General features: G+C 37.6%; 1 protein-coding gene and 1 long non-coding RNA gene across 5 annotated transcripts in view; one reads left to right on the plus strand and one right to left on the minus strand.

Moving 5' to 3' along the window:
• KYNU (kynureninase) overlaps positions 1-15,486 on the minus strand; it is a 131,755-nt gene extending 116,269 nt beyond the window's left edge. For 3 of the 4 annotated variants that reach the window (XM_047722468.1, XM_047722467.1, XM_047722472.1), the window contains exon 1: positions 15,300-15,486. In XM_047722468.1, coding sequence (XP_047578424.1) covers positions 15,300-15,357 — 58 coding nt within the window. In that variant the 5' untranslated portion in view covers positions 15,358-15,486. Of the gene's footprint in view, positions 1-8,340; positions 8,571-15,299 lie in introns of those variants that run through there. The other variant, XM_047722471.1, reaches the window with a different exon arrangement.
• Positions 15,487-15,640: 154 nt separating this feature from the next.
• LOC125095896 (uncharacterized) lies at positions 15,641-20,004 on the plus strand. The gene is made up of 2 exons (XR_007125986.1): positions 15,641-15,761; positions 19,762-20,004. It is a non-coding gene; the product is annotated as an uncharacterized LOC125095896 (long non-coding RNA).
• The last annotated feature ends 1,125 nt before the right edge of the window (positions 20,005-21,129 follow it).

Here is a 21,129-nt window from a genome sequence, read left to right on the forward strand (position 1 = left end):
GGAAACCAGAGATAAGGGAACAAACCAGACCACCTTGCCTTCAGCACGTGTCGGGGGGGGGGGGTGAGGGAGAGTGTCTTTTTTACGATAATGACCTGTGCCTAAAAACGATGTCAGCCATTAAAGATGTAATCACCAGTCTTTACTCAAACCAAGACATCACACGAATGATAAGGCCACAAGCTCCCTGGTCAGTTCTAAATGAAAGACTGTCCCTGGAGGCCCACGTTGGCCACCTCGTCTGGAACCCCTCACTCCTGAGAGCTTTTTGTTTGTATCCTTGCTTAATAAACTTCTATGGCTTTATTCACTCTCCTTTGTCTGCAAGACTCATCCTTGGACTCGGTGAGACAAGAACCTAGCTCTACCGCTTCAGGGGTAATCCTTAAATTTCCTTATTTTTCAGGGCTTATTTACTATAGCTAAACCAGTGCCAGGCAAATAGTGGACTTCCACGGGGGGTTACTGTATTATTTACCAAATTAAAGTCAGTGCGGCAAATTGTTTCTGTAAGAATCCTAGGCTACACATCCAACTATGACACTCTAATGCTAAGTGCTCCATGAGTAGAAATGGGTGATGAGACTGAACACAGAGCTGCTTGGTGGCCAATCCAGGTCCTATTATTAGTTAAGTGTTCTGAGAAACGAAAGAAGACCTCAACCTCACGGACCACATTGGGGAAAAAACTGATAAAAGCCTGCAGTCACAAATTTAGGTGTTGAAGGACAGCAGAATGCGCTCCTCCAAAATGTGACTGCAGGAATTCAGAACTGGCCACCACAACATAAGTCACTGTGGTATATTGATTATCTTGAGCTATAGGAACTTCAACAGGATCTCTCTGAATTCCCCTATCTGCCTGAGGACAGATCCTTCAAAAAGGATTCAGTTATCAGTTCCTTGCTGGGAGTTTCCTCAACCCTGGAAGATCGGCTCTTGTCTCAGGGAGGGGACTAGAAGTCAACACCACACCCAGACCAACTTTGTCACTATCGTATCTCTTACCTATACTTCTAAGGGCCCATTCATCGTCATTCATCTTTCCTGATAGTCCTTCACTCCCCTTTAAGAGGCCTACATCTCTTCCCCTTTTCCTTCTAAGATGGTATTTAAGTCTGAATCCAAGCCATCTGTGGGAGTTACTCACTTTTTCATGGGTACCTCCCAAGTACACCTAAGGTATTCATGTTAATAAACTTGTTTTTCTCTTGTTAATCTGTCTTTTATTATAGGGGTCCCACAGATGAACCCAGAAGGATAGAGGAAGAATTGTTTTTTCCTTCTCTTTAGGATACAGGAACTTTCTAATTAATCTATCTTATAAATTAAATAACAATATTTTAGGACCTCAATCATCACGTCTACAGAGGGAGATTTAATGAGTCATTATTGGGACTCTCCTGGATGTTTTAAGCTAACAAAATACCCTGAGAGGAACATGTTAGCTTCCTTTCTCTTATCCCTTTGGCCTCTCTTCCTCCCCCACCCCACCCCCCTGCCCACCCAACATTCTTTGCCCTTCCGAGTGGGGGTAACCAATATAACATAACATAATCTTTTTTAAAAGCCCTGTCAGGATGTTCTTACCAAGTAATTTCTATTCTGAAGCCAAGGAAGGCAGAATCTTATTTATAGGGGAGAGAAAAATATAAAGAACAGAACGCACTTAAAACTCTCCTCTGCTCTTCTCTCTCCCTTTCCTTCTCTCCTATTCCTCCCTTCCCTACCTTTACTTCTCCTTCTCTCCCCACTTCCTTTTGCCTTCATTTGCCTTTCCTCCCCCTTCTCATTCCCTCCCCCTTTCTCTCCTGTTACAGGATTTCTTTTCCTTTGTGATTCTCGGTCATGCCACTTCCAAGAATGAAGAGGTAGACCAGACAGAGTGATGGCAGCAAAGGGAGGTTTACTGAGTGAGAGTAAAGCGAAGTTTATAGTACAAAGCTCCCAAACAGGGAGGGGATCTGAGAGGGTTGTGTTGGGGTCCGTTATCAAAGGAACGAGACTGAGACAAAGTGAAAGTTATGCAAAGCCTTATTCTATGCCAAGCATTAGAAGTCAGACTGACTGGCCAGGGCCGCCTCCCAAGAGAGCAACCCCCTCCCCATCTCACAGACTGGTTTTATAGGGCATAACTGCAGACCCAAGGTACGTGGCTTCTATTGTTAAGGCATTTACTCCCGGAATCGATACCTGGAACCATACCAGGAACTACGGAGGCGTTTATTCCCGGAGTGAAGTCTGTGGATGTAAACAACAATATGGCTACCTAGGCAATATAGAGTTGCTCTGGCTAAGCAGGCCCTAATAGTTAAACAGGTTTTGAACATTAAACTGGCCCTAACAGTTGATGATTTGGTATTTAGATCTAAGGGTTTTTATGGGCTTGTTGGCAGGCTGTTTTTATTTATTTATTATTATTTTTAAAGATTTTATGTATTTATTTGACAGAGAGAGACACACAGTGAGGGAGGAAACACAAGCAGGCCGAGTGGAAGAGGGAGAAGCAGGCTTTCCAGTTGAGCAGGGAAGCCAATGAAGTGCTCAACTTGAGCGTAAGGCAGACAGGCTGTTTTTAATCTGATTATTCCTCCGTCCAATGCCCTGTCATCCAACCAGGTTTTTGACACATGGGAAAGGATGGAGGCTCCTTCCAGGGTGATGTAAAATCCTTTTAACAGTGGTTTTCTCTTGGGGTGGGGGTGGAGGGCAGTCCCTGACTGACTTTCTTCCAAAATATCCTTCCTCACTCTTCTCTCCCTAGTCCCTCTCCCCTTGTCTTCTCTTCATCTCTCTTCTTCCCTCTCCTCCCTACTTCTCCTACTCCTCCTCTCTTTTCTTCTCCCCTCTCTCCCACCCCAACTTCCATAGCAAGGAAAGCAGAACAAATTAATGTGCAAATAAATCACTAAGCTATATACAAATAATCTATTTTCTCCTTCCTGTGAGGTATATATTCTATTAGAAAAATTTCCCAGTAAGGGGCAGGGACTTTCCCAACCTCTATACATAGTATTATAAGCAAATGCCATTTTGCCAGTTGGTGATTAAAATACATTTAGAAACTAAAATTCCTGTAACCTATTTACTTTTTCCTACATCAAATTTCATTGTTAAATTCACAGAGGTATTTAAGGCAATCTATATGTTATGTCCCGGCAAGGGAATTTTAATAATTCTCTATTAATACATGTTTGCATGTCAATTTGCCCAGATGTCTGATTATTTACATGAAGAACTGTAATTAACAAATAATTCAGTTTTTTCTCTGTATTTAAATAAGAAGCAAATTATAAGTATCAGAGCTAGGTACAGACAGTTTTCACACAATCCCTAGACACAGGCTTGCTGGTGGGTTATTTGATACTCTATGAAGCTAATTAATTCTATCTATTTGGTTTGATTATGTATGATATATAAAATATGTTAAATTTTTGAAGATTTAATAAATCTTTGAAGATTTATCAATTTGCCATATCTTGTTGATTTGATATTTTTAATTTTTATTTTGGAAATAATTTTACCCCTATAGAAAAGTTGCAAAAACACTACAAAGAATTTTGTATATCCTTTACCAAGTTTCACAATTTCACATTTTGACACATTTGGTTTTTCTCTCTCATGAATATACTCACACACTCCCAATACACATAATGTATGTCTTTTCTTGAAACATTTAAGACTACATTGAAATATCATATCCCCTTATCCTAAAACTTCCTAAGTGTGACTTTCAAAGAACAAGGATATTCATTTACATAACCTCACTATAGTTATCAATACCAGGATATTCAACATTAATATAATACTATTATCTAGTAAACAAATCTTATTTGTTTTTCCAGTTAGGCATAAGAATGTCCCTTGTAATTGTCTCTTGAAGTGCAGCATCAAATCCAAGATTATGCAGTAAATATAGCTGCCTTGTCTCTCTTAAACAGTTTTTTTTTTTTTTTTTTGCCTGTCCTTATATCATTTTTCTTTTTCATTTTTTTGGTGTTTGTTTGTGTGTGAGAAAAACACATAACATAAACTTTATCATCCTAACCTATTTTAAATGCACAGTTCAGCAATGTTAAGTATATCATATTGTTGTTAAACCATTCTCCAAAACTTCTTCATATTGTAATCTTTAAACTGTATATTAATTGAACAACTCCCCTTTCCACCTCCCCCAAGCACCTGACCATCACCGTTCTACTTCCTGTTATGATTCTGACTACTTCAGATACCTCATATGAGTGGAATCATACAGTATTCTTTTTTGACTGGCTTACTTTATGTACCATAATGTCCTAAAGGTTCATCTATGTTGTAACATGTGATAGGATTTCCTTTTTTTGTATGGCTGAATAATATTCTATTGTATGTCTACATTATATTTTGTTTATCCATTCATCTACTGATGGATATTGGGTTGTTTCTACCTTTCAACTATTGTGAATATGCTATTATAAACATGGTGTGTGAATATTTCTTCAACGCTCTGCTTTTAGTTCTTTTGGATATATACCCACAAATGGGATTGTTGGATCATGCAGTAGTTCTATTTCTTATTTCTTGGGGAACCTCCATTTTTATGTGTATTTCTCTAATAATTAGTGATGTTGAGCATCTTTCCATAGGCTTGTTGATTGTCTTTGTCATATAAAATACTAATACTTTTGAAGTGCAGAAAATAATTATGCTATAGAATATTCCTCAATTTAAGATTATCTGCTGTTTCCACAAGATTTGACCTAGGTTCTGAATTTTTGGCAAGAATGCTTCATTAGTGACGTTAAGACCTTCTCAGTGAATTTCATTAGGAAGCACACAAGGTTAGTTTTTCCCATCATTGGGATAATCTAGTTGCTCAAATTGTCGCTCATTAGCCAGTGGGAGCTCCTTCAACATGGTTCTTATGTCCTTCTGACATGTCACCATCATTTTGTTTTTGAGCACTTGCTTACTTTGTAGCATAAGATGTTCCAGGCTAATCTTGGATTTTTCCAGCATTAGCCCTGCAATCAGTCATTCCTCCAAGGGGCTTTTAGAGAGGAAAATCAAGAAAACAAATCTGGTCTCTAGATAAGCTTATTGCCACCAGGTATCAATGCCTCCAGGCACACAGTACTGAAAAAGTTATTTAGATTAGTTCTAACTTTTCCCCATTCAGGGTGGTTTTATTACATCTATAAAATACAGTTCAATTTATTGTTTTGGTTTGTTTTAAATTTTAGGATTTGGGGTGCCTGGGTGGCTCAGTGGGTTAAGCCATTGCCTTCAGCTTGAGTCACGATCCTGGGGTCCCGGGATGGAGCCCTGCATCAGGCTCTCTGCTCAGCGGGGGCCTGCTTCTCCCTCTCTCTCTGCCTGCCTCTCTGCCTACTTATCTCTCTCTCTGTCAAATAAAAGAATAAAATATTTAAAACAAATAAATAAATAAATTTTAGGATTTGCCCAATCCTTACTGATTTAATTTTCTTTTTTAATGCTTAAAATATTATTTTAACCTTTTAATATTAATTTTAATTTAATAAGTAAAATGAAAATACTATTTTAATATCTAAATATGTGAATATGTACATAAGTATATTTACATATATAAATATGTTTATGTAATAAATAAATATGTGTATGTGTTTATGTATACAAGTAAATGTATCTTCAACACAAGAGAATGCTTACCTTATTCCTTAAATATGAAGTGATCTATCCAGTTTTTCAAAGGGCAAACACCTGAAGTGTTTCAGCTGGACACTACCATTTCCTCTGAATGAGGCAAAAAATGTCTAAATAGTGACCAGAAAATGATTTCACATCTTTAAGGGATTGAGGCAAATTTTTGCCCTCTCAATACTCTGAGCACAGAGGCAAAAAGGTCAAACAATGCTACAAATTTACTCTTAAACAGCTCATTCTGTAAAGTTAGTATAGCTAAGTTGGGATGGAGCAGATAGAAAGCAAAATTTGTATACCATTTTAAAATGACAACTATGTTAAGATTCTTGCTGGTGGATATCAGTCCTTTGTCTGTAGTGTCGTTTGTGAATATCTTCTACCATTCCGTGGATTGCCTCTTTGTTTTGTTGACTGTTTCCTTTGCTGTGCAGAAGCTTTTGATCTTGATGAAGTCCCAAAAGTTCATTTTCCCTTTTGTTTCCTTTGCCTTTGGAGACATATCTTGAAAGAAGTTGCTGTGGCTGATGTCGAAGAGGTTACTTCCTATGTTCTCCTTTAGGATTTTGATAGATTCCTGCCTCATGTTGAGGTCTTTTATCCATTTCGAGTTTATCTTTGTGTATGATGTAAGAGAATGGTTGAGTAATACTCAAACTCAACACACACAAAGCAGATAATCATATCAAAAAATGGGCAGAAGACAAGAACAGACACTTCTCCAAAGAAAACATAGAAATGGCTAACAGACACATGAAAAAATGTTCATCATCATTAGCCATCAGGGAGATTCAAATCAAAACCACATTGAGATACCACCTTACACCAGTTAGAATGGTCAAAATTAACAAGACAGTAAACAAGACGTGTTGGAGAGGATGTGGAGAAAGGGAACCCTCTTACACTGTTGGTGGGAATGCAAGTTGGTGCTGCCACTTTGGAAAACAGTGTGGAAATTCCTTAAGAAATTAAAAATAGAGCTTCCCTATGACCCTGCAATTGCACTACTGGGTATTTACCCCAAAGATGCAGATGTAGTGAAAAGAAGGGCCATCTATACCCCCATGTTCATAGCAGCAATGGCCACAGTCGCCAAACTGTGGAAAGAGCCAAGATGCCCTTCAATAGACAAATGGATAAAGAAGATATGGTCCATATATACAACGGAAGGTGCCTTGTTAGCACAATAGGTAGCACGTCAGTCTCATATATACAACGGAGTATTATGCCTCCATCAGAAAGGATGAATATGCAACTTTTATATCAACATGGATGGGACTGGAAGAGATTATGCTGAGTGAAATAAGTCAAGCAGAGAGTGTCAAGTATCATATGGTTTCACTTACTTGTGGAGCATAAGGAATAACACAGAGGACATTGGGAGATGAACAGGACAAGTGAGTTGGGGGAAATTGGAGGAGGAGACAAACCATGAGAGACTGTGGACTCTGAGAAACAAACTGAGGGTTTCAAAGGGGAGGGGGGTGGGGATTGAGTGAACCTGATGGTGGGCATTATGGAGGGCACATATTGCATGGAGCACTGGGTGTGGTGCATAAACAATGAATTTTGGAACACTGAAAAGGAAAAAAATAAAATAAAATGGAAAAAAGAAAAAAGAAAGGGAAAAAAAAAAGATTCTTGCCGGTGGAAAGTATTGGGCAAGTAGAAAAAATGGCAAGAGGGACAAAGAAGCCTGGTGATTATGTCTGTTATTGTTCTTCATTGAAGCCTTTTTCTACCTAAAATGCCAGCCCAAGTTCTTGTGTCCATGTTACATTTGGTGGAAATAAAATACTAGATTTGGTGTTTAACACAGCATGATTTGATTGGGTAAAGAGACAGTCTCTAGTGGAATGAGATAGTCTATAAAATGAAATAAATTTGTAGAAGTAAGACCTCAGGAAAGAGGTGATAAGTATATTCTTCTTAGCCCACCACACACACACTTAATCCTGGAGCAAGGGAAGGCCTCCTCAGGTTTCATTGACATTTAAAGGAACATGGTAAATCATTTGGCATCTGGGTGGCTTTTCAGGAAGTTTAGATTTTATCTCAGGCTGTACACTTGAACCTCACTGCTTTTGGCTCTTGGTGAATTTAACTCTTAGAGAACTCCAATTTGACTTTCTGCTTTAATGTGAATTGGGGGAAGAGGAAGTTAAAAAAGCAGAAATATGAATTTTACTTCAAATATATTCTATTTCAAATCAAATGTGATTCTGCTTTGAGAAATCATAGAAGAAATATTCAGGTCTCAGTTGTTGAAAAAATATGCAGAATGGTCCTACTCTTTGCTTTGGGTACTAGGGAGAATAAAATCAACATTTTGCTCTACCTTTACTGTCCTCATGGGACCTTTGGTTTGCATCATTGTGTTCTAACTTCCTTCTGTATTTACTGTGCAATAATTTATTCATTGCATCGATCAATTTACTTATTTTTTAATTTTGTGTGGTCTATTATGTTTTAACACATACTATAAATTCCTCAACACTGGTTAAATGGTAATAGATAAACAAACAAATAAATAGATGTTAGATAATTGTGATTCTTGTTCCCATACAAATTCCTCCTCTCTCACTTTGGCTGCCCCTTGATAGCTATTCCGTAATCCACTTGCTCCGGACCTGTTGCCTTGATACAGTATTCTCTAGAACATTTGTTTAAAATACTCACCTTTATGATGCTTCATTTTAAGAAGACTTCAAAAGGCGTTTGAAAAAGTCAGATCTTCATAGCCTTCCCTGTGTTGATCAGAGCACCCCAAGCTATTCTGTATGACAAGAGGGCTTCTTAGTCCAGATGTTGTGGGATCCAAATCAGCCAGGGAGTAGTTTGTAGAGTAGCTATATCTCTTACCCAGTTTACATAGGACCTACCTCCATTAGGAAAGTTTATATATTGTTTGACTTCTAACTTTCAATTAGCTGACACAGAAAAACGTAATTCCTTGTCATTATTATTAATTACTAATTTGCCCCCTATAAGAGCCCTGTATCTTTACTGTGGTTGTAAGAATGAACTTTTGGACTCACTGCCTAACACAGAATGAATGCAATAGTAGGTTAATGTTTTACTAACACAATAGATAGCTAAGTAGGAGAAACTAAAATTTAAATAAAAAGACGCTAATACAGAGCAAAAATCATCAGCAGGAAGAAATATGAAGGAGGAATTATTTCCTAATTTTCTTTTACCTGTGTGACTATGAAAATGACAGAATCATCATCCTATTGGTGCTTTACAAAAAGCATAAAGCCCTCACTTTGACCAACTACTCTCTATTCATTCCTTCCATCCCATTTCCACCATCACTACCTGTCATGACTTACAAAGGGCTCTTTATGACTTGGCCTGACTTGGGGTTCTCATTTTGGCCCCTTTTCCCAAGGCACATTAATGGCCAGCCATGCTAAACTTACTATGAAAATTTGACTGCCCCAACTCTCTCATCCACCTCTGTTTTTCCCCTTATACAGTGACTTCCTTCTGTTTAAAATGTTCTTTTCTCTCTTGATTGTACTTTCCCAAAAACTGCCTCAAGCTTTTCTTTTAAACTCTGTGGCCTTCATTTATACTCCAGTCAGATTTTACTGTCTATTTTATAATGATTCCCATGATATTTTAACTGACTGATTATGTTCCAAGAGAATTAAAGCCTTTTGTAGCTCAGAAGCCTAACAGGTACCCAAGAGATCTAGGGGATTTATCTACCCAGTGTGGTCCAATTCTTTTAGTTGTTGTTGAAGCAATAAATCAGCATGGCTTAGAGTGTAGGTCCAAGAAGCAAAGGTTTTTTTGGGTTGTGAGATGATTTAGCTAGATCTTTTTGTGTGTAAAGCCAATTGCTGTTGCACTTTCCTCTGTACCACTGACTGTGACTTCTTATGACAATGGCTGATCTATGTACTCTCTCTTCCTGTCTTATGTTTCTTTCCAGTACTTAGAGTGGAATGGAGTTTAGAGATTGCTCCTCAGTCTATCAGGTTGTCCAGAATTACTGCTCTGGATAAGATATTCTTTATTGTTTCCTATAGAACTATGACACCTGCCTTGGGAGAACTCCATCTAGGGCTAACATGAGATGAATGAATGTACTTACTGCTCCCAGACTTCTAGGGTCTGCAATGTTACTGTATTCAACAGCTATTCTTCATAATCTCTGGTTTAGAATTATAGCTATTACCTGTTTTTTAAAAGAAAGAGTTTTCATCTCCATTTTCTAAGAAGTGTTCTCTTGACTTTAAAGAGAAGAGTAGAATAGTAATGTCTTTTTTTTTTTTTTTTTTTGAGAGAAAGAGAGAGTGAGTGTGTGCACACACATGCATGCAGGAGGAAGGGGCAGGAAAGGGAGAGAGAGAATCTTCTGCAATGTCCACAACTGGTATGGAGTCCTACATGGGCCTTGATTCCCCTGATTCCGAGATCATGACCTGAGCCAAAATCACAGGTCCAGCACTTAACCGACTGAGCCACCCAGGCACGCCAAGTAATGCCATTAATGTGTCTCATTAACTGCAAGCTATCCTTAAGTCTCACTTCCACTTCTATTCATTCCTGAGTCCTGTCTTGGGCAAAGCTCTAATGATCTGCCAATTAGGAAAATCCAAACTGCCTTCTCTGCTGACGGCCACTAGATTGACTGCTCTTGTTCCTAGCATTTCTTTTACACTGCAAATCTCTGTTTAAGCTCTGTCCTCATTCTCCTTTACCTCTTCTCTTCCTGTCTCACAGCCTTTCCTTTTGTTACTCCTCCAAATATATCTCTTCACTCATGGCTTATGAGATGTGACTAGTGCGTCTATTAATACTGCTTCTTGCCTTCTACATCTTGATTATGATACAATCACAGCATAATACGATAAAAGGTACACTCCCTATTACATTTCTGAGACTTGAACATATCGACATATGGTTTACAGAATGGCGTGTTATCTGGTAAGAGCTTCTTAATAATCCAAACGCCATAAAAGTACAGCTATATTGCTCATTGAATTACATAAGAGGGCCAGCTCAGTTTGGAAAGCTTGAACATATGCACAGTCCCTAAGTCTATAACACTCTGTAATTTACTTGATTAAGTAATTGAAATTTACTGATTAATATAATAAAAGTCAATAGCTGGCCTGAAAGCTTTCAAAAAAAGTAGTTATTTCATATATACATGTGATCTAGCAGATCTCCAGAGAACGTGATTATAATTAGATTAATCAAAGTATTCTGAAAGTACATCCTTTGGAATTAAGAAGAGGTAATGATGATTTTGCTTAGGAAAGTCAAAGAAGGTTCCAGAGGAAAGTCTATACACACATGAAGCCACATCCTTTCTCCCTTGCCTGTGGCTGTCTCTGCTAATGGAATTCACATTTTACTGTTTTCCTCTGTGCCTAGATGTCATCTTTCATCTGCTTAACAGAGTACTCCAGGAGCTAATTTGAAGGGATGAAATATTTTTATCAATCTAGGCTACCCATACACAATTTAGGACAGCATGCATCTTATACAGATCTGAGTTAGATAAATGAGTATAAAATGCTCCCCAGAACTCCTTGCCAGTAAGGAATCTGGCCAAGAACAGAGGTATTGATTGAAAGAGCCAAGAAAAGACACGAGGGTGGGAATTTATCAAATACTAGCAGTTTACTTTATTATCATTTCCTGAGAACTTCTGAAATATTTTCAATGTTTGGAGAATTTGTTTAGTAACTAAAAGGAAAAGTTTCTACTGAGAGAAAACTTTATGCACATATTAGAACATTCTAATTGACCCATTGTTTTCCTTATCTATCTCTGTTTGTCAGTATCTGTAATACAAAGTTTAGAAAACATATTTTGCCTCATGACTTTATGAATGATTCTATTTCCTATCAAGACATTCTGGTGTATTTTATTCTTTCCCTTTTAGGTTTCTTCTTCTTCATAAAGAGATCAGATACAACTTAGACTTTGTATTACATGATACATTTTTCAAAATATTTTGACATGTTGGATGATAAACCACACACTAGGGGCAAGAGTAATGGTGATGAAAGTGTTGCAGTTTTGAAAATACAAATATATGGATCCAATGGATAAAACTGTGCCCAAATGAAGAGATGTGGGTCCCTCTGTCATCAGCAGGTCAGGTGCTTACTGTGGAAAGGCAGGTCAGCTTGAAGGGCAGAGTCCACTGCTCACACAGGCTGGGTTGCCTGTGTGAGTTCAAGTGCAGAGTAATGGCTTCTGATTTCCCAGCTGCATCTCCTCCATCTGTCACTAGTCTAGTCTACATTCTAAACTTCGTGTGCCTAGCTTGAGACTTCAGTCCTGGATTAAATATGATACAGAAGAAATCATTCAATTTAAGTATAGATTAAAATTAAATTTAAAACTAAGTTTATATGTTTATCTAGGTACAACAAAAGTATTAGCTTAATTTGAAAAAGCTTAATAGATAACCAGTATGCATTGAATTCTTGTAAAATGTAAATGCTGTACTAGTGTTTTACATGTATTATCTCATTTAAACTTTAGAGGAAAAAAAGGAGCTAGAGGTACTATTACTATTTCTACTTCATGAAAGAGGGAATTGAAATAGAATTATAATAGATTTCAGCTAACAGAAAAGTAACAAACTAGTTAAAGATTAATATCAAGGATATTTAAGGAATTCCTCAAGATAAAAGAGGGGTGCCTGGGTGACTCAGGTAGTTAAGCCACTGCCTTTGGCTCAGGTCATGATCCCGGAGTCCTGGGGTCGAGTCTCGCATTGGACTCCCAGCTCCTTGAGGAGTCTGATCTCCCTCTGACCTTCTCCCCTCTCGCGCTCTCACTCACTCTCTCTCCCTCTCAAAAAAATAAAATCTTAAAAAAAAAACCCTCAAATTTAAAAAAATGGGCAAGGGATTAAAATATATAAATTCACAAAGAGAAAACCTGAAAAGTACATACATTTTCAAAAAGTATATATCTCTTTTTGTGTTTATATATAAATAAAAAGTATATTTGTATATCTTATAAATATGTATTTTATATATAATATATTACATACATTTATGATATATTAATATATTGTATATGATTTATATATATTTATATTATAAGTATATTATATATAAATATAAAAGTATATTTTTATAAATATAAAATTTTTATATATAACACTTTCGGATTCAGAGAAATGCACACTGAAGTCATGCTAACATGCCTTTATATATCAATCATATTGATAGAAATTAAAAATTTCAGATGACATCCACAGTTGGAGGGAATGAAAGTCCTTGACATTTTGGTTTAGTAAAGCCGATAAAGAGGACTTTCTGCAATTTATTGAAATTAAACAGAAATACACTCTGTGAATCATCTATTCCACTCCTGGGGATAGATCCGTATTGTTTTTCCCAGTTCAGATATTTGATCTAACTCACCAGACCCAAAATATATACCCATTTGAGGCTTTTATTTAGCAAATGCAAGCAAGCATCCGAGATCTCAGAGATATCCACAGTATGAACTCCTGTGGGCCTAATCTGTGTGCTCGGGGAGTGGGTTGATTCTCTGACTTAAGCTGCCAAGACCTGCACGAAGGATTTATCTTTGGGAGAGCTCCCTCCAAAAGCTTTCAGTGGTTTGGTAAGTAGTCGAGTCAGGCTCATCCAAATGCTTAGGCCAGTGGCAAACTATCAGTAAAGAAGCTAACCTTGCATGTTGTCAGGGGAGTTTCAAACCCTAAACAAAAGATTAGAAATTCCACTGCCCTTACCTTGGCTAAGTCAAAAACCAGACATCTAAGCATCCCCAGGGGTAAAGATATATCCCTCCCCATCCAGCTGAAAATTAGGTCTATTTCTTGCAGAAATGCTCCTACACTGACAGAAAGATGTGACAACGTCCATCTCTGGCATGCTTTGGAAGGCAAGGATTTAGAAATGCTGTCAAGGAAAAGAAATTAAAGAAAATGTGTGATACACGTATAATGGAATAAACTAACAGTAGAAAGAATAAGATTTGCCTACATCAACATAGATAGATATCAAAAATGAAATGTTCAGTAAAAGCCAGAATCCTAAAATATTCCTGATACATATTATATAGCAAGATGTATTGCCTAATGCAGTTTATGAGCATAAAACACACCAAAATAGGCTATATATTATTCAAAAATCCAAGTAATGTAAATAAGTAATAGATAGTGATTTGGGAAGAATGTAAATTATGAACAAAAGAATAGATGCTTATAGTGGAATGGAATTGGGATTAGGAAACTTGGAAAGGGAATAAAATAAAGTGTGTGTATGTATAAAAGAGAAGATTTCCATGTAATATAGGCCCCCAATTAATAATAGATAATATAATAAAAGAGAAAACAAAGTAATCATATCTGGTATCATAGGAAATGAAAAACAGGGGCACCTGGGTGGCTCAGTTGGTTAAAGCCTCTGCCTTCGGCTCGGGTCATGATCCCAGGGTCCTGGGATCGAGCCCCGCATCGGGCTCTCTGCTCTGCAGGCAGCCTGCTTCCTCCTCTCTCCTCTCTCTCAGCCTGCCTATCTGCCTACTTGGGATATCTGTCTGTCAAATAAATAAATAAAATATTAAAAAAAATAAATGAAAAACATTTCTGTGGATAGGAAATAGATAAAACAAAAAAAGAGGGGCTACCTAGGTGGCTCAGTCAGTTATGTGTCCCACTCTTGATTTTAGTTTAGGTCATGATCTCAGGGGCCCTGAGATCAAGCACTGAGTTGGATCTGCTCTGAGTGTGGGGCCTGCTTGAGATTCTCTCTCTCAACCTCTGCCTCTCCCCATGCTTATGGTCTCACTCTCTCTCTCTCTCCCCTTCTCTCTCATAAATAAATAAATAAATAAATAAATAAATAAATAAATATCAGGAAGACGGAAAGGAAAAAGGAAGGAAGGGAGGGAGGGAGGGATAGAGCGAGGGAGGAAGGAAGAAAGGAAGAAAGGAACAGTGAATAGTGCTGAAGTTATAGACATACAAGACTCCGGACCTGGGTGAAGCAAAGAGACGGACAAGTTCGGCTCCTGTAACAGACAGAAGTGCCCCTTACAAGCTGGACTAACAGAACTATGATTGCTGCTTTGGGAAACGGAGGGGGTGGTTGCAAATAATTCATTCTTTCTTCTGGAAGCTTGTTAATTTTTTTTTTTTTTTTAATTTTAGAATACAGAATTTCTGCCAAAGCATCCAGGATGAATGTGTGTGTGTGTGTGTGTGTGTGTGTGTGTGTGTGTGTGTGTGTACATATGTGCATAGGTGTGGGAAATTGTCTGCCATTTCAGTAGTTATAGTCTTCGCCAACCTCTTTCATTTTCTTTTTCTTTAACTTCTGTATTTCACTTGACAGACTTCCCAGATACGCATTACAAGTTACTTGTCAATTTCTTTGCATTTTTACTGTTTTAAGATTATGGAACACAGCCTAATTTTAATAATCACCATGTACTTCAATTCTTCTGATTTTTAAATTAGAGAATTATATATTTTAGAAACTGAAAGCCTTATTGTTAAAGAATTGAATTCATCTCCAGTTCCCTTTTTGTTTCTATAACAGTCGTCATGGGTTTCCTCCAGATTCAATTTCAAAGCTAGATTCAAATTCAAATCCAAATTCAAATTCACTAAAAGAACTTACCTATTTGGTGTTTTTTCATCGCTCTTCTGGTGTCTAGGTGCTGAATTCCCTTGAGCATTTATCTACTCCTGGCTTTATTTGCCTCTATAATTCAGATCACGTTATCGTGGTAACTTGAGGGATGTAAGTGGCAGGAAGTGCTTTGAGTCCCACAACTGGGCATTGGTGACGTGGGAGCTGGCAGTGTCTGCCCTTTGCTGAAGTTCCATCAAGAACGCTTTCAACTTCATAGTCTCTGTCATTGAAAAATTCACTCTTCTCCAACATGCAGATTAGAGAGTGTCTACTGGTACAATGTTCCAACATTTCTACCAAGTCCAGGGAACTCTGAGGACTAGACACTTGTTCAGATGCCAGCCTTCTCAGCAGGCCATGGGTTGATTCTCCAGGATCCTCAGAATTGATTTCTCATCCCAGAATTCTCCACACTTGGTCCAGAGGCATCTGTCTGGCTAAAAGAAGGTAAACTTTCTGGGTGCATTTTCTTTTCTTTCTTTTTTTTCCCTCCAGATTCCAGTTTGGGGTTGGGTTTGGGGAGCAGAGGTTCTGCTTTTCTGTCCTCATGTGGGGAAACTTCAGCACGAGTTACTGTTTTGCTTCAACCACTTCCTAGTTTTCTGTTTCAGAACTGCTTATCTGTGGAAAAGATGCATTCGGTTGGGCTCACCCATCTGGTAGGCTTATCAGGACAGGGCCTGCCTCAGAAGGTCTCTAGGCCTATGATTTTATTAGAAGAGTAGATGTGATACATTACAGAGGGAAAGGAGCCCATGCCACCACACTTCAAACCAGCTTTGCATAGTATTAGAGCATCTATTCAGAACCCAGAGTTTAGATAGTACTATGCTTGATTATGCTGACCTTCATTGCCTCCCTACCCAGCAGTCTGAGACCTTAGCAGTCTGTTCAGCAGTGTTTTATTCAGGAGCAATATTTGAGGATATAACTGGAATTAAGAAGGTAGGATGGTAGAAACATGCATTCTGTTATCATTATTTTCAGACTCTCTTTTGAGTTATCACATTTTTACTTGATTTTTGTGGAGTTCAAGCTCTTTTACAACAATACTATTACGTGGTCTTTCTGTTTTTGTAGTTATGCTACCCTGATCAATTCAACTATTTTTTGCTCATCGTGGCATAAAGAGACAATTCTGGTATCTCCATTTCCAGATGTATCGGTCTTTCTTCTTCCAAGTCCCTTAGGTTCATTACAAAGGAGGTATTGAAAATATAACCAGTGAAAAAGTACACCACCATGCTTCATTTATCTTCTTCAGAAATAGTTTCAGAGAAAGAACACATACCATTCTACAGCAAGTCTCTGTAATTACAGATGCTCACTGTGATCCCAAATTATGCTTTAACTTCAAACTGAGATTGACGTCAACTTGTTCTTATGCAGTTGGGCTTCCTCTTTATTACAAAGTTGTTCATGTAAATGCTCATTTAAATGTTTCTGTTATATTGGCCATTAGTTTCAAAGAAGGCCTCTTCAGCATTTATTATATATAATGTCCACACTATTCTTGATGATGATAATTTTAAGGAGTCCTATAGAAAAGTCTTGATTACCACATCACAACTTGAAATTGTTCAGATATGTGCTCTATATAGTAAAGCCCTTTTCAGGAGTATTTTATCTTCTAAAATTCATTATTTAAAGATTATTTGTCTTGAGAACTCATCTTGAATTCTTTGCTGAATTTCCAATTTTGATTTTTCCTGTACTACTCAAAACATACTTAAACACATATACAGATAAAATTATAATAACCCTGCTTAAAATTGTACAAAGAAAGAAATTACATATAGACACAGAAAAATTCCAGCTATAGTTTATATAAATCTGTTCCTTAAAAGCCAGATTTGTTGCAAACATTGTGGAACATTTCATGGGCTCTCATTAGAGGTGGAAAATGAGTTTCACAACTCAGGAAAATAAAGCACAAATAAATAATCCTTTCGCATCAGTATTCAATATAGTATTTTCTCTGTAAAGAAAACAATTTACATTTAAAATACATAAGCATCAGATGCACATGCAGAGACATAACTGCACCTTTTTGTACCCTGAAGAAATGGACTGCATTGTCTTCTAATCTGTATTACAATCTATTATCTAGCTCCAGCATGAAAACTATTTGAGCAGTGTTGTTTTAAAAATTAAACTACTGTAATAGAGCTCAAGCAAATGATAGATCTTCAACTCAATATTCAGAGTATGGCTCTCTACCAGTGATAGAAAATTGATCATTCTAAATCTCCAAAGTCAGAACATATTCAGGAGATAAAAGCCTTAATTTAGCTTTTAAAGAGACATATTTTATTCTGACCAGACAATAATTCTCTGGCATTCTTTGGACACCTATTACGTGCAGAATGTCAACAGACCATCCGTAAGAAACATGATTTCAAAGCTGTCTTAATTGCTGAAATTTTTTTCAACACATTTCATTCTTTGCCCCTTGAATTGTTGCCTCAATGCTGAGTAAATCATGGCATTTCCGATGGCTGAACAGATGGTCTTCTGTTACTTCAGGCTCTGTCTTGGTGATAGCTTCTCTGAAGTGAAATCTCCTCACTATTTCCAGAATATGCCACCTTTAGTCTGTCTTCAGCTTCTCCGATACTTTGGTTCCTGCTTCATACAATACCTTTCAGGTTTGTTCCAGAAATCTTGCTACAGAAGTTCTACCAAAAAAAATTTCCCTTAAACATGTCAGGCCTAATGATTCCACAAGACCTTCATATTTAACTCTTTTTAATGTCACCATTTGCTCTTAAAAATTAAGAATTTAATAAACTGGGAATTTTGGAATATTGAGATAAATATTTAGAAATACTAGAATAAATATTTGTTCTCCAAGTCAGGAGATCTAAGGCAAGGCCTATGTCATCCCCTCCTTTTATGACCAGCATGGGCTGTAGTAAGAACACCATGCATCAATGTTGACTGATTCATTGACTCTTTCTTCTATTTGTCATGCTATCTGTCATTCCTATTTCACTCCCTGCACAGGGGTTCACTAGGTTTGTTGCTGCTATCCATCTTTAGAGCTATACCGTATGGGGAGGTTGGATGCACAAAGGATTTTCTCAGCATTGAATAGCTAGCACTCAAGGTTCTTATACTGAATATTATGTCTAGGCATGGAATGAAATTACATAGCCATAAAGATTTGCTGAGGGATCCACAGGATTTTGGAATTAAATGACTCAGAGGAGGAAAAATATCTTCCTCTACCAATCTGAGGTTTTCCTGCTGATGGCTCATAAATTAGACTGGCCAAAGACAGATTAATAAGAGGGAAAAAAAAACAGAAATCTATTAATAGGTTCAGAAGTCCATGGGGTACTTGAGAGTACCCAGAAATGGGTAACTCAAAGATTTGGTTAGAACTGGGCTTGTGTAATATCTTAACAAAGAAATAATACATTTTTCGAAAAGAGACAGGAGAGAAGAACCTTAAATCTCAAGGGGCAGCCAATTGTGGAAAGGCAAATAAATGGGAAAATAATGGCAGATCAAGACTAGTTAGTAAAGCTTGTTCTGTGGATTTCTTGAGTGCTGGACAGGCTGATAGAGTTGAAATTTATCTCCACTAGGGGTATCTGGTTGGCACATTTGGTTCAGCATCCAACTCTTGGTTTTGGCTCAGGGTCTTGATCTCAGGGTGGTGATCTCAGGGTCAGGAGATTAAGCCACACATCAAGCTCTGTGCTCAGCATGGAGTCTGCTTATGATTCTTTCCCCCTAAAACCCTGCCCTTCCTGCTCAGGCTTTTCCTCTCTCTCTAAAATAAAGAAAGTAATCTTTAAAGTTGTCTTCACTAATTAACTTTTGTACTTTCTGGTAGAGAGGAGAGGGGGAAGAGCTTGTAAATTTATGTTCCGCTTTTAAAGAAATGCTTGCTTGGTGGAGGGGTTGACTTTTCTTGCATATGCTTCTTCTCAATTGTCTTCAGCTCAAAATAATCCTTATGTCAAAGTGGCATATTTTGCTTTGGCATATTCTGCCTTCCTATGCTGATTAAGAACTATGCCTGGAGCATTACCTGTAAGACACAGTTTAAAGTATCCAAGTTTCTAACATTGAGATAATTCAAAGGTAAGAAATAAAAAAATCAACATAGGGGCACCTGTGTGGCTCAGTAGTTAAGCATCTGCCTTTAGCTCAGTCATGATGTAAGGGTCCTGGGATCGAGTCCCACATTGGGCTCCATGCTCAGCGGGGACTCTTCTTCTCCCTCTCCCTCTGCCTCTCCTCCCAGCTTGTGCGCTCTCTCTGTGTGTCAGATAAATAAATAACAAAATCTTTTAAAAAATAAATAAAATTAAAAATAAATATATAAATCAACCTAGATAAGTGGCATATAGGCTTTTATTTTTTTCTGCTTAGATTGACTCTATTCACAAAATCATCCAAGAGAAGTTTAAAAAAAACATTTCTCGCATTTCAGAAGACTGCTGCCCTACAGAAAGATCCTACACACAGGAATATTCAAGTTGGAAAAAGAAGAGCTAAAATGTCAAAAGTGGTTGGAGGAATTAACAAGAAAATCTTAAGAACTATTTGAGTTATAATAAGAATCTTGAGTCAAGAGGGAGATGCACAGGCAACACATCCAATCAGACCATCAGAAAAAATATGGCCCATGAATTCCATTTGTTCTTTACTAATTAAAAAAAAAAGTGTGGGTGTTATAGTTCGTGGTTTATAAATATTTAGAGTAATATACGTAGCTCTCTTAGCAGATACGTTTTCACGTATTTTCTACATTTTCTTTATACAATATTTTAAAAACACTTCAGGTTTTTGCTGTCTATAGAATGTCCTGATTCTGTCTGGACACTGATCTTCTATTAGGTTCATATTCTGGTAAACAAAGCAGGAAAAAAACATGAAAGCCACAGACTATACAGAATGCTCTCTTCAAGATAATTAGCTTTTCCTCAGTATGCTACAAGTGCTACTGTGCTGGGATGACAAATGTGATATGAAAGTAAAGCGAGGTGTGCCTGGGTGGCTCAGTCATTAAGCTTCTGCCTTTGGCTGTGGTCATGATCCTGGGGTCTTGGGATCTAGCCCTGCACTGGACTCCCTGCTCGGTGGGAAGCCTGCTTCTCCTTCTCCCACTCCTCCTGCTTGTGATCCCTCTCTCGCTATGTCTCTCTCTGCCAAATAATAAATAAAATCTTTTAAAAAACAAAAGAAAGAAAGAAAGAGAGAAAGAGAGAGAGAGGAAACCCAAATTATGGTATCCAATAACTCCAGTGAAGTCTACAGTCTTAAAACCATTTATTAGTTAACAACTGAACTATCTATTTCAATCAGACTTACCTTTTAACTGTGCGAAATACCCCTCCTCTCTTCTTACACGTGCAATACCCTCCCCACACAGACACAGATGTCATGCTGTCATGCTCTTTCTGTGCTATCTGTTTCTGTTCTCTTTGGATGGCTTCTTTCTTCTCAGGCCATCCATATCCTGACCATCCTTTGGAAGTTGTGTGTGACACCCACTTGACTGATGCCTCTTTTCTCTAATTCTCTTTATTGTTGTCAATTACATCAAACACAGTCAAGCAGATGAATATAAGACACACTCAGTCAACTTTATGATGATTTATTTCTCTGCAGATGGCATCGTAAAAGTAAGAGTTCTGCATATGAGTAAAAAGTATGATACTTGCTACACTGAGTCAGTTGGGTTCTGCCCCTATCAGAATCCTGTCACTTAGTAGGACACCAAAGAGACTCATGGTTATACTTGATGATGACCTCAGATGTCAAAAGAAAGAAAATCTCCAAAACCACCAGCATTTAC

The sequence above is a fragment of the Lutra lutra genome, chromosome 3, assembly GCF_902655055.1.
Source record: "Lutra lutra chromosome 3, mLutLut1.2, whole genome shotgun sequence".
NCBI classification, from domain to species: Eukaryota; Metazoa; Chordata; class Mammalia; order Carnivora; family Mustelidae; genus Lutra; species Lutra lutra.